This window comes from Eleutherodactylus coqui, chromosome 13 (assembly GCF_035609145.1).
Source record: "Eleutherodactylus coqui strain aEleCoq1 chromosome 13, aEleCoq1.hap1, whole genome shotgun sequence".
NCBI lineage: Eukaryota > Metazoa > Chordata > Amphibia > Anura > Eleutherodactylidae > Eleutherodactylus > Eleutherodactylus coqui.
Genome location: NC_089849.1, coordinates 33626952 through 33640950, shown reverse-complemented (window position 1 = coordinate 33640950; position 13999 = coordinate 33626952). Strand labels below are relative to the sequence as shown.

The 13999-nt window shown below is 42.4% G+C and overlaps 1 protein-coding gene across 1 annotated transcript in view; it reads left to right on the top strand.

Moving 5' to 3' along the window:
* Positions 1-13999, top strand: part of LOC136588415 (vasoactive intestinal polypeptide receptor 1-like) — an 80237-nt gene that overhangs the window by 29411 nt on the left and 36827 nt on the right. The window contains exons 4-5 of the mRNA XM_066587605.1: positions 2999-3099; positions 8038-8135. Of these exons, the coding sequence (XP_066443702.1) occupies positions 2999-3099; positions 8038-8135 (199 nt within the window). The remainder of the gene's footprint in view (positions 1-2998; positions 3100-8037; positions 8136-13999) is intronic.

Genomic DNA, 13999 nt, shown 5'->3' with positions numbered 1-13999 from the left:
AAGAGAAGGTCAATAATCATTCAGATTGCAGCTGAATACAATGCTGATGCTCTTGGTAATGTGTCTAAATGCACAACTCATCATCAAATGGACTAAAACAGCAGACGACCAGATCCAGCACCATTGTTGTGTAACCCTTTCCAATCCAATGTCGGGCCTGCCCCGACATCATCATTTCCCTCCACAGCTCCGATGTCGGGACAGGCCCGACACTGCAGTGCAGGAGTGCATCTGCACCCGATCATCAGACACATCAGGTGCAGATGCACTCCTGCACTGATTCTCATCAAGGACCCCCGAGGAGAAGGCTGAAAGGGTTTTTAACCCTTTCTGCCTTCTCCTTTACACATTACATAGCGCTCAATTAGCGCTATGTAATGCAGAGAGATTCCGGACGGCGATCATGTGACCGCCGGTTTTACCTGATCCCCAGCGGTCACATGAATGCCGAGCCGGAAGACTGCACCGTTGGCCATGATCACCCGGCCCGGTGATCATGTGACCGCTGGGTGCCACCTGACCCCAGTGGTCACATGATTGCCCAGTCGGGAGGTAGAAGGTAGAATGCAGAAGTATTACTTCCGCATTCCCCCAAACGGTGCAGTGAGCACTTCCACCCTCCTGAACTCTGTCAGTTCAGGAGGGTGAAGGGAAAATGTATTTTTTCTCATCCATTCTCCTCAGCTCCAATTTATTTGGAGCTGGGGAGAATGGATGAGAAAAAATAAGTGGATTGGAAAGGGTTAAGAAGAATAGAAAGATGAGATTCCAGTAGGCAAAAGAGCACAAAAATTGTATCACTGAGTGTGGAAAAATATTGTCTGCTCAGATGAATTCAGATTTCTGTTGCACCATTGGAGAGTTAGAATTTGGTGCAATCAGCACAAATTGATGACCTCTTCCTCTGTGGTGGAGTAATGTTGTGCGGAATGTTTTTTTGGCACACAGTGGATCCTCTGACACCTATGTATGAAGGCCACGATGAATTGCTGCAGTTCTGAAGGCCAAAGGAAGTCCAATACACAACTAGATGGGGGTCTCTAATACAGTAGCCATTGAACATATGTTGGAGCGTCAAAATTTGGACACCTTTGAATCACAAGATGTTCTGTTCCTGATGTTGTCATGTAATTTGCTTCAACAAAAATTGCCCCTTGCCCCATTCCTTCCTTTAAAGAAGGAAAAAGGGCAACATTGAGGCACATTATGTTGGTTCATGATTTTTTCTTTGTATGAGAGAGTTATGATACCGCACTGAATCCTGTATTATCTATGATACCCTACTGAAACAGTCAATAGGGTCCAGGAAGACAAATGATTGAGCAATGTGTGCATGCCTCACATTATTGCTTACCTTCAATCACTGATGCCTCAGATCTCTATCCAGTAACTTTCAGTTTGGAGGCAAAGATTAGTGGTTGAGACGTTCAATGAGACATTCAGGTTCCTTTGGGAACAATGTTTTATGCATGTATGTAGTTTACTATGTACAAATGAAATTACTACATGACTGCATGAAGAATATACCAGCGTTTGAAGCCTTTCCATACGACTCAAAATTGTGTAGTTATTCTTTTGAGTGTCTCATAAAGTTTCAGAGAAAATGTCACAGCTCTTATTAAAGCAAGCTGAGAAAAGCATTGATCTTTTAGGTTATCTAAGAACATCATCACCGATAAGGCAGAGAGAGTGTGAAGCGCAGAGCAGTTTCAATAACCTTCTGAAATTGTGAAAAAAATCTTAAAAGTAGTTGTTTAAACTTTGTTTCATTCGAAAAAATTCATTTCTGTGCTGTTTGGAGACCCAGGTAGTTTAACTATTCATACCCAGGGCATAGCTATAGTGAAAGGAGAGGTAGTAGTTACACCTGGGTCCACAAGCCCCTCTACCATATGATTAGTAAGGTCTGATAGGTTATTTGTGACTCTGCTCAAACGATCTAGACCCTAGTGGCAAGTGATTGGCTCCAAAGTCATCTTTAAATGGGGTTGTCTTCTTCTGGACCTTTGGGCCTCATTACTGTGTCATAGTCTTGACCCATGGAGGGTTCTCTCGTGCTCTAGTTGGTCAGTCCAAATCTGAATTTCCAAAAGAAGCGCACCTTCTGAGATCTTCATCATCAAGTCTCTAGTCACTAAGCTCACATTTATTGTGGTAGGACTCAAATGCTCAATGTTATGATCACCGGTCATGGCCAGCAGTATCTCTTACTTCTTCCTGCTATCAGGCATGACCAGCGCCATTTCCCCCACGGGGTCTGTGAAAGGCACTGCCAGTTTCCTGCTCCCTATAGGGTGTGCACTGCTGACGCATCTCTTAAGGAGCTAGTGTGTGCACCCAGTTTTCCCACCTCCGGCCAATCCAATCAGGCCTCTGGCTATTTGGGCACCTACCTCTGCTAGTTGGTGCCTGAGCAGCCAGCCTCCATACTGTGGGAAGCAGCAAGTTTGTTTCTGTCTGATCAACTGGTATTTGATCTGTGCCTGAACCTCCCAACTTTCCTTCCTTTTCAAATCGTGACCGAAGCTTGTTATTTGATTTTTTTGTCTGCTGCCTGCCTTGACCCTTGGCCTGACATACATTGTGAAAGTATTCTGCCTGACCCTGGCTCTGTATTACAAGTACATCCCTGTATAAAACATCCTATACTGCATCACAGTAATTCTGTCTCAGTTGTATAAGCAGCCACATAACCAAGACTATTTCTGGGGTAAAAGGATGGACTTCCCCATTACTTATAAGACTGTCTTCACAGGGAGAAACATTACGCCCCATCCCCAAACTGACACTAATCAATCGTCTCAAATGTCTAAGTGACACAAAAAATCTAAATATTTACAAAAACCTTTAAATAGAATTTCATTGTGCAATTCTAGAGATTTTAGAACATTTGGCATTTCTGAAAAAAATCCTTCAGTTTAGCTTGTTCTTGCTAGAACATTATTGTAAGAAAAATTGCTACATGTTGGAAAGCCAATAATGCAATTTCTTTCTGCAGTCGCCATCACTAGGAATTGCACAGAAAATGGCTGGACTTCTCATTCGCCTCCATATCTGAAGGCCTGCTTCTTTAACACCAGCAACGAGGCAGATGAAAAGGCAAGTCAAAGAAACAGCATTGTTATAATACATGATATATCTATCTATCTATCTATCTATCTATCTATCTATCTATCTATCTATCTCTCATATCTATCTCTCTCATATCTATCTATCTCTCATATCTCTCTCTCTCTAGCTATCTCTATCTATCTATCTATCTATCTATCTATCTATCTATCTATCTATCTATCTATCTATCTATCTATCTCATATCTATCTATCTATCTATCTATCTCATATCTATCTATTTATCTATCTATCTCATATCTATCTATCTATCTATCTATCTATCTATCTCTCATATCTATCTCTCTCTCTAGCTATATCTATCTATCTATCTCTATCTGTAATAGAAAGGAAGGAGTGATGTGGCAGCATTATAGACCTTGATCCTGGGTTTACGCATAATGTCCATGAATACACAGCATTCCCAGTTAGATAAGGTGAATTCGTATTTATCCGCCCCATGTGATATTTCAGTCCTCTTACTAGGAAAAAAAAGTCACTAGTATGGATATATTTACAATTTTTCAATCTGGGTTTTTTTCACTTGGTCAAATACTCTGAGCAAAAAGATCACAGCATGTCCGATTTTGGTACAATTTTTGAAAGAAAAGTCTGTGGGTGTGTTTTAAAATACAATAATGTGTTTTATCACATTGTGGTAACCATAAAAAAAGTGTGCACAATTTTTAATTACAGCATTTGGCCCACCATGTACTTTTCCATGTGTAAAAACTGGATGAAAATCGCATGGAAAAATTACAGAAATGCAAAAAAAAAAAAAGAATACTTAAAAATTGCATGGTCCAATTGATCATTGAATGGTAGAATTGGACCTCCGGGGTCATTGGGTCCAACCCCCTGCTCAATGCAGGACTCCTTCCTTTCAGTTTCATCCCATTGCTTCTAGTCTTCCCTTGTACGATGAGAAAAGGGCTGACCCCTCTGCACTGTGACAGCCCTTCAGATATTTGTAGACAGCTATTAAGTCTCCTATCAGCCTTCTTTTTTGCAAGCTAAACATTCCCAGACCCTTTAACCGTTCCTCATAGGATATGATTTGCAGACCACTCACCATCCTGGTAACTCTTCTCTGAACTTGCTCCAGTTTGTCTATGTCTTTTTTAAAGTGGGGTGCCCAGAACTGGACACAGTATTCCAGATGAGAGAAGATATAATTCACTCAATCCCGCAGCACTCAACTTGTATGCAGTTCAGCAGAGGTACAATTTCAGACTTATGCAAAGCCACTGCTTTTGGGTCCATGGACCTCCAGTCCCTTCCAGTGTCCACCAGGCAACAAAAAAGTGGCAGCATCAAAGGTGTTAAAAAACAAAGAAATGCTTTATTGCTCCATGTTAATAAAATGACAGGCAACGTTTCGACTATAGAGTCTTTATCAAGCCTGTTGCCTAGTATTCCAGATGAGGTCTGACTAAGGGTGAAGTCACATGAACGTATATCGGCTCGGTTTTTACGCCGAGTCGATATACGTTGTCCTTGTGTGCAGGGGGGGAGGATGGAAGAGCCAGGAGCAGGAACTGAGCTCCCGCCCCCTCTCTGCCTCCTCTCCGCCCCTCTGCACTATTTGCAATGGGGAGAGGTGGGACAGGGGCGGGGCTAATTCTTGGAACTTAGCCCCGCCCCGCCTCTTCCCATTGCAAATAGTGCAGAGGGGCGAAGAGGGGGACGGGAGCTCAGTTCCTTCTCCTGGCTCTTCCATCCCCCCCCCTGCACACGAGGACAACGTATTTTGGCTCGGCGTAAAAACCGAGCCAATATACGTTCATGTGATTTCACCCTTAGGAATAGTAGAGGGGGATAATTACCTCATGTGATCTAGACTCTATGCTTCTCTTAATACATTCCAGAATTGTGTTTGCCCCTTTGGCTGCTGCATCACATTGTTGACTCATGTTCAGTCTATGATCTATTAGTATACCCAAGTCTTTTTCACATGTGCTGCTGCTTAGCTCAATTCCTCCCATTCTGTATGTGCTTTTTAAATTTTTCTTGCCCAGATGTAGGACCTTGCATTTCTCCCTGTTAAATATCATTCTGTTAGTCACAGCCCACTATTTGAGCTAGTCTATATCTCTCTCTCTGTCTACCCTAGTGCTAGCTATCCCTGTGATATAGAGACTGGTAGGCCATCAGCCGTTTTGTTGTGTGAGTCAGGCTTTAGACCTATCTCAGCTTCTATTTAGTATCTACTGTATAATACCATTCAGGCCTGTGGCCTTTTGAATATTCACATTTAGAAAGGCAATTGTCTGACATTCCCCTGGACAAGAGGGAATAAGCCCTTCTATTTGGCTCCACCTGTCTGTTTAGTTTAGAATTATGATGAGGATACCAAATTGTGTGACCTTTTTCTTGTTAATGAATTCTAAGGAAAATCATTCACTTGAGAGCTGGGTTCTTGCAGACGTTCTGGCTCCGACATTCAAATTAAGGAAAAATCTTTTAATAAGGATTATTGGTTGTGTGAAGGTCCTAGCCCAATATGAAATCTATTTTCAGATTTGGATGAGTTAGCTGTACAAAATGCATTTAAACTCATTGGAGTGCGGGACCTAGAACACCCCTAAATGGCGTACCTGTGTAACTGGTTATAATTTATGCGTCACATTTGGTGTTGCTGAATAGATAAATTCATGATCGGAAATTTGTCAGGCATATATTCCCAATTGCATGATCTCCTGCGGAGATATGGCGGAAATGGGGAATTATGGTTTTTCACAGGTACATACACATTTACCTTTCCCTTCTCTGAATGACCGCAGAGGGGATGGGGGGAGATGTGTTCTGGGGAAACTTTTAAAACTAGGGGCTCAGAGAGACCCAGTGGTCAGACCTTCGGAGATACGCCACAGCATAAGGACTTTCCCATTTGCTTCCCGTGATTCTGCACAATCAGAACATTGGGCTGAGCACCCCAAGTCTGGTATCTTTATTTTATTTTCTCCTTGTTTTATTTTAAATACTGGCTGTTTTGTATACCTGTAAACATTATCTTCACTGTAACATCATTTTGTATAAATATGTAAATATTTAGCACTGCTAGTCTTTTTAAGAATAAATCTAAAAATTTATTAGTCAAGCCTTGTCCGTTTTGAAATGAACCATAACTTCAAAGATTGGGGTAATAATTCATAAGTTCCAACTTACCTGTGGAAACAAAAGCTGGTGGTGGCAATGAGTGTGTATGGGTATCATAGAGTGCTGGAGCTGTTACACCGGATCTGGTGGTGATTTTAGCTTTCGATTTGCATGCGTGTGAAAGCTTGGGGAAGATGGATAGAAATCCGCCTGTATTCCAATGACTTTGCATTTGCAATCCCACTAGAGCAATTGATCAAGGCTCTGCCGTGACAAATGTTCACAGGGCTGACAGCACTCAGAATAGTCAATCCATGACAAATCGATGATAGAGGTGGGATCTATCGGGTCTCACATCCGTGATAATCCCTCCTACCTTTGTATCATCAGCAAATGTGACCAGTTTCCCCTCAATTCCCTCATCTAGATTATTTTTAAAAATATTAAACAACACTGGGCCCAGGGCAGAGCCTTGTGGTACCCCACTTGACACATTCTTCCACTTGGATGTGCAGCCATTTATGACCAGTCGTTGAGTACGATCACTCAGCCAGTTGTGAATATACCCTCAAGGACTGAAATGTCATGTAGGGTGAATATACATTAATGCACTTTATCTAATTGGGTATGCTATGTATTCATGGAGATCATCCGTCTGCCTGTCCATCTGTCCGTTTTATTGCATTTATTTTATTATATAGATTTTTTATTTCATTATTTTTAAGAGGTTAATTTGTTACCATGTTCTAATTAATTCCATTTTATTTCATATATATTTACATTTTATTTAACGTTGCTTTATGGTAAAATACGAGTAAAGCACTGCTTTAGCTGCAGGTGATACATTTTATTTCTATCAGCCTAACTTGCTTCTCAATAAAAGTAAAGTGCATTACAGCCGCTGCGCTGTAATACTATGTGCGTACTGTGCACCTCATATGTTATATGCACAGTTGAGGGAAATGTCTTACAGAATGTTATCGTTGTTTCCATAGTAACTGATAATTATCCAAATTAAGTATATTGATGCAGCACATTCATCCTGTATACCCACTGATGGAAGTATATTGTGGTACACTACATAATGGATCTAAGAGATGCAAACTGGAGGGGGCATAAAAGCATTGCCTGCTTAATTGAAGCACTATTGAGTGATTGAATGCGACTCTCATGTCTGTGTTGGCACTTTAGGTTGTACACAAGGCAAAAGGTGATCTACCACATTTAGCAGAAACCAACGGAGTGAGCAAATAAACATAGACATATGTGAGGTCCGACCACGTGCAGGTGGAATAAGTAATGGCGCATGAATAACAAGGCGAACAATAAACTTTACTTGGCAGTTGAATAGCAGTGCAGTCACTTAAGCGGAATCAGCAGTACATTCATTTGAACTCAACTATGATGGGTGCAAAAGATGCGGCCCCACCTGGGGCCCTGGACCCTAACGTGGCCATTTAGTTGTTTTTGTTACTATAAAGGAAGCATTAAAGGACTTGTGTCACTTCCAGCTGTTTTGCTGCAGGAAGCAAACAGCTCTGTACATTGTACAGTGGCCCGGGTTGTTACTGCAGGCCAAGTCCATTCACTTCAGTAGGACTCAGCCAACCCGGGCCACTGTGTAATGGAGATGACTGCTTCCTGTAGCAAAACAGCTAGAAGTGTGACAACCTTGTAATGTTGGGGGCCTGCAGCTTCAAGTTACATCTCTATTCTTGATGCTGTGTACTTCAGACCCACCCCACAAAAAAATAAAAATAAGAAATTGAGAATCCCTGTTGTACTTGAATCCTGGAAGGAAATGTTTCAGTCTGTGAGTTTGTATTCCAGGAGGACCATTTCTACACAGTGAAGGTCCTCTACACATGTGGATATGCTGCCTCTTTACTAGCATTGGTGAGCGCCATCGGCATCTTCTCAATCTTTAGGTGGGTATGACTTACATGAAATGTTTTGCATTGCTAATGATTAATGTTGTATTGCGAATGTTTAAAGACTGACCCATATAGAAGATATCCACAAATCTGCCTATGATGACTATCATGAGGCTTATCGGAGCTGATTTGGAGCCACTTGTTTTATACAAATTTGGTGTTGGGTTAAATTAGGGGAGTGGAGTCTAGGAGATTGTGAGTTTTTCACACTAGAAACCTGCAAGGAGGTATGGAATTTCCCACTGGGAACTCTAGGTTGCTACCTTCGGAGTAAGCTCCATTAGCAACATCTGATATCTGGATGGACTGGAGACATTGTTTCATTGGACCAGATGAGCTGAAGTCAGAGCAGGCAGAGTACATTTACAGCGGTAAACAGATCGAGGTCAGGACAGGCAGCGTTAAAACAATACATTACACAGACAGAAAGTCAGGATGGGCAGCAAACAGGCATATAAGGTCAGAATAGAAGTCCAGACAATAGCAAGGAATACAAATCAGATGAATAACTTTGTAGTTAACAGATACCTAAAAGGGGTTGCCCAAGATAAAACTTCTTTGTAAAAACAGATCCCACCTCTCCTTGCTCCCTAAAAGTCCCCCATCAGCAGCTCACCTCTGACATATGCTTTTACAGGCTGCGGCAGCTTGTGACATCCTGTAAACAAGCTGCTGCAGCCTGTAATCAATGCATCAGTGAGGAGACCTGTAGCCACCGGCAGAGGACTTGCAGGGAGTGAGGAGAGGTTAGTTTAAGCTCTTTATTATTTTTTTCACACAGAGGACCTATTTTTATAACGAAGTTATATCATCTGTCTTAACATTCAGGCACTGATCATTGGGGCAACAGCCCTTAAGAAGCTGAGGTGGCTGGGCATTGGCTGGAATAAGAGGACTTTGGCCTTTTAAGGAGCCAGGAGTCACAATAATAGAGGTCCCAGCAGGAAAGCAGTGAGAGATGCCAGGCAATGAGGTCCAGAACTAGACAGCGTCAGTAAGTAGGATGTCTACCAGTGCAGCACAAGTAGGCTGTGGATAGGTGTAGGATGCTGGGAAAAGATATGAGTGGGGTGGTGGGTCAGAACAAGAGCAAGCTGAGTGGGGGAAACCTGGGCTATTAGGAGGGATCCCCCATGGGATTGCGGTTTTGGGTATAGGGATTAGAGAGTATTCTCTTGCAGAGGTATCTGTTGTCCAAATTGCTTATGAAAGAAGGAGAGAATATTGCCGCATAGGGTAAGTACATCCCAACAAAAGATTGTGAGTAAAATCAAGTATTACCACTTGCAGTTATGTTATAAGCATGATATTACAATTGAATCCTCAGAAACCGCTGTTGTAATGGAGAATCTCTCTACGTACGTAGCCAAATCCTTCCTAAAGTCCAAGAAGTGCAGGATCCAAATAGGGTCGAGGATTACTTTATTTGAAGATAAGTGCAAGCAGCAACATGTTTCAGGAACTCTGGTCCCCTTTCTCAAGCAACCATGCAGAAAATGCTGCAGGCTGGCAAGCAGTGAGTGCAGTCATTATTTCTAGGCTTAGTGTTCCTTCAAGGAATCCATCCCTAACGAACAAACTTTGGTAAGTTGAAGCAGCTACCTACAACAGGCTAAATTGCCTGAGTTGACCATGCTGGCTTTTTTTTGTTTTTGTGGAGATCAACATGATCACCTTTTGTACTATAGTTACTCTGATGATTCATATTTTGCTAATGAAAAATGTACCTGCAGCACCTCCACATGGGAAATTAAGCATTACGCAAGTGTCCATTCAACTAAATTGGTTGTCTGTGCAATGCATGATAGGACAAGTCCAGAATGAGAGTCCCAGTATAATTTTTGGGCACCGAAAAAAAAAAAGCCTTTTCTTGAGCACCATAGTATTTAGTTTTCAACCTGGGTCACAGGCTACTGGTCCAATCTTTCTTAGGGTTATTCAACGGACACTGTATGGACCCTCAATAGTCAATGACACTATTTATACAAGTAATTTTTCATACAGACTGGTAGCCCATGTGAAAATAATCGTAACGTGTACTATTTTTGGTCAATTTTCGTGGATAAGAATAACTCATGTAATGTTGGGCACCCGTAAACATTGGGCAGTGTCCGTGTGCTCTTCTATATTTTTCTGTGCATGATTAATATGGGCGCGGGCTTGCATCAATTAGCCCTTCAGGCAGCCGTACATTTTCAGTAGCTGTTGCTGCCAACTATTGTTTCCAACTCCCCCTAACACATGCACTTGGTTCAACTGAGCATGCATGTGTTCTCAATGGCCGAGTGAAATAAGCTGCTGCCAGACATCTCTGGTGGTGGGTTATCTCTCATAAGAACGAAGTATTGGGCATTTTGAAATTCAGTATTCTCTTATTCCCCAACATCATCTGTCAGAGTCAGCACATCCCCATAAGCCTAAAATAGGTGGCATGTCCTTAGCCAACTTCACTCTTATGAATAAGGGCACCTTTTACCGTAATTATTCACTGTATATATTCTCAACTGCATCTACATATCATAATGGAATTTAAATTCTGGTCGAATTGAATGTCCTCAGATAAGATAAGCATCTCATTTATAATCCAGACCAAGTCGTATTGTCCTTGTGACTACCAGTCATTTCAATCAGGAGCCAATCAGTCAACATACATTGTTATGTCCCAGTAGGCACCTGGCATCAGTAGAAGCCAACTGATCTGTTTATGAATTGTGCTACGAAGATTAAGTAGAAGAACAGGGTTGTCTGCCGAGAACTATTTATGAGGAACCTTTTTCCATAAGAAGCTTTTTAATAAGTGGAGAAAGAGAAGATCTAATAAAAGAGTATTCATGACTTAGATTTGTTCATCTTGAGAGCCGTTCCTTCATGAGAACATATTTCCGTTAAATACAGAATTCAATTTAAACTCGCTACCTTCATCCACAAAGCCCTCCACAGCGCAACGCCCGCCTATATCGGCTCCCTCATCTCAATCCATCACCCAGCCCGGGCTCTCCGCTCTGCTAACGAAACCAGACTGAGCGCGCCTTTAATTCGAACTTCTCATTCCCGCCTCCAAGACTTCTCCAGAGCAGCACTGGTCCTCTGGAACGCACTACCAAAGGCTACCCGAGCACTTCTTCAGGGAGGCATACCTCATTCCCTAAACAAACCCCTCTGTACTCCGCCTGATAACATGCTCCCTGACCTGTTGACTGCAATCCCTGCTAGCCATCATAAACCGCTCCTGCGGTCATACTGTTTCTGCCATCACACGGCTAAATGTCTGACCATTGTCTATGTGTATAGCACCCCTCACTCTCCACCTCGCCATACCGTGCACATCTCCAGCCACTTTACCTTCTGTATCACCCCATTACTTGTAGTATGTAAGCTCGTTGGAGCAGGACCCGCACCCCTATTGTTTCCATCAACTGATTACTATGTAACCGTGGTTCTGTAATGTTTGTACTTTTGTCCTTCTGTATTCCCTCTGTCTATGTAAGCGCTGCGGAATACGTTGGCGCTATAAAAATAAAGTTTATTATTATTATTTTAATGTTACAGCCTAACTGAGCCTCTCTCGTGGTTTATAACCTTGCCTTCCTTTGGTATAACCTTCAAGGAATCAGAGGCGCAACCTTGTCCCTCTTCTGGAGGTGTATAATGATCACCGACATCTCTTTAAATGCAAATAGAGTCAAAACCTTAATTCTTGTACTTGGTGGACAGAACAGGAATATAAGTGATAATAAAGCGGTTAAGCCTCAACAGAGGGGAAATGAACTCCGGAGTCATGTGTTATTCATTGGTTACTATTCTTATCCTGCCTAATGCCTCTGGATTAGGAATGACTTGACAACCACATTATTAGCCTCGGTCTACAGCCAGCGCTACTGGTCTGGGATCTAGTGGTTGCATCTAATCCTCGCAGAGGTTTTACCATTAAACTTATTCAATATAAAGTCGCTATTTTCTGAGATAATGAGACTATAAGAATCAGGTATTGAATTACAGTATATGGCACTGGTGTCTCTGGCTAATATAGGTCATACCAAAGAGAAAAGATATCGATATGACCATTTCCTACAATGGCCAACACATGTTTTTTTACATCATGTATTTAGTTTCATGTATCTATAAAATCCTGATATACCTCTTTCTACTTCCTACCAGAACTCAATTGGCCTATACAGGACGGACCCATTTTGGGTGGTATAACACTACATTTAAAAGGATTGTCTTAGTAAAGAGATATTCCAAAATTGACTTTTATCACCTATCTATAGGATAGGTGATAAAAGTCTGATCGGTGAGGGTCTCACCACTGAGACTTCCACCAATCTCAAGGACAGGAGTTCCATGTCCCCATCTTCTGCACAGTATGGGCTCCCTGCATGATGATCGAGCATGTGCTCTGCTGTTCCATTCATCTTCAATGGGACTGCCAGAGATAGACAAGTACTTGTGCTCAGCTATTTCTATCAGCCCGATTGCAATGAATAGACTGGTACCGTGTATGCCTGTCCGCCACTCAATTCAATCTCGACATCACTCAGGGGGATACAGTAGGCCAGCGGTGCGAATGAGAGGTGGACATGGGACCCCTATTCTTGGGATTAGTGGGGGTCTCAACACTGAGAACCAACGAACCAGGCATTTATCACCGATCGTATAGATAAGTGATAAAAGTAAATTTGGGAATACCCCTTTAACCCATTAACCGATTAAGGACCAAGCACAGTAAATTTACGTGACCGCCAGGATCCCCTTGCACAGCAGAGCTACAGGGTCCTAGCAGATCCTGATCAGCAATGCCAGTGACTATTGTCACTACAGGGGGATGTTTTCCCTGGGGCTCCTATGGATGCTCCAGCTACAGTGAAAAAATGTCAAATAAAAAACAAAACAGACCATGTGAATGTCCCCCAAAGGTCTTATATGACATCATGGGGGACATAGATAGTAAAAAAAAATTGCATAAATAAGTAAAACAAATTTTTTAACAAAAAGTTGTAAAAAAAATAGCCCTATAGGTCACGGAAAAAAATATGCAGCAAAAATAATTTTGGTAGCTGAAGGAAAAAAACAGGGCAGTTAAATCACTACATGGGTAAAATCCCTAAAAGGTGTCTGTGTTAGGTTGTGCTTCTGGGACTTGTAGTACTCTGGGTTCCAGGAGCACATCTGCACAGGTGAGGGTTAATTGAGCTGGGTAGGTGTGGTGGTTCTGGCCAGCCAATTCCCTGGGTTTGGGGGTAGATATATACCCCAGCCCGTCTGCAAGAGGAAGCGTTATCTCCTCAGTCTTGTCTGCCTGTGATTGTGTCATGGCAGCTTGCAGCTTGCTGGGTGTTTGGTGTCCTGTGCTGCATGTTTTGTGTCTTGCTAGAGTAGGGACCGCAAGACATGAAGAGCCTTGATCGCAGCTTAAGTTCATTGGCCAATGTATGAACTAATCCCTCGCTTTTGTATTCAGTTTTACCATCTGCTTTAGTATGCGAGGTTGTGTGGTAAGTGTGTTTACCATCTGTCGTTTACCAGTTTGTGCATTTGGTTTGTCTGTACTTGTCCTGGTTCCATGTACCACCTAATCTGGGAGAGCCATGGCCGAGGTTCCAGCGTGGGGCTGCCTTTATTGAGGTGATCCCTCTGCTTGTTAGGTAGGGCCTTGCCATCTTCCCTTCAGCACAGGGTCAGTTTCCCCTTCCGTGTTTTGTATGCCAGTTCTGTCATTTTCCTCAGTCTGTCGGTATATTAGTTGTTCCAATTCTCTGTTCTTTGCTCACGTCCATGTGGGCCTGGTGCTTATTTGCCCACATGAACGTAACAGTCTTGTCCATAAGGTAGAAAACAACTTGGTCCTTTATTAAGAC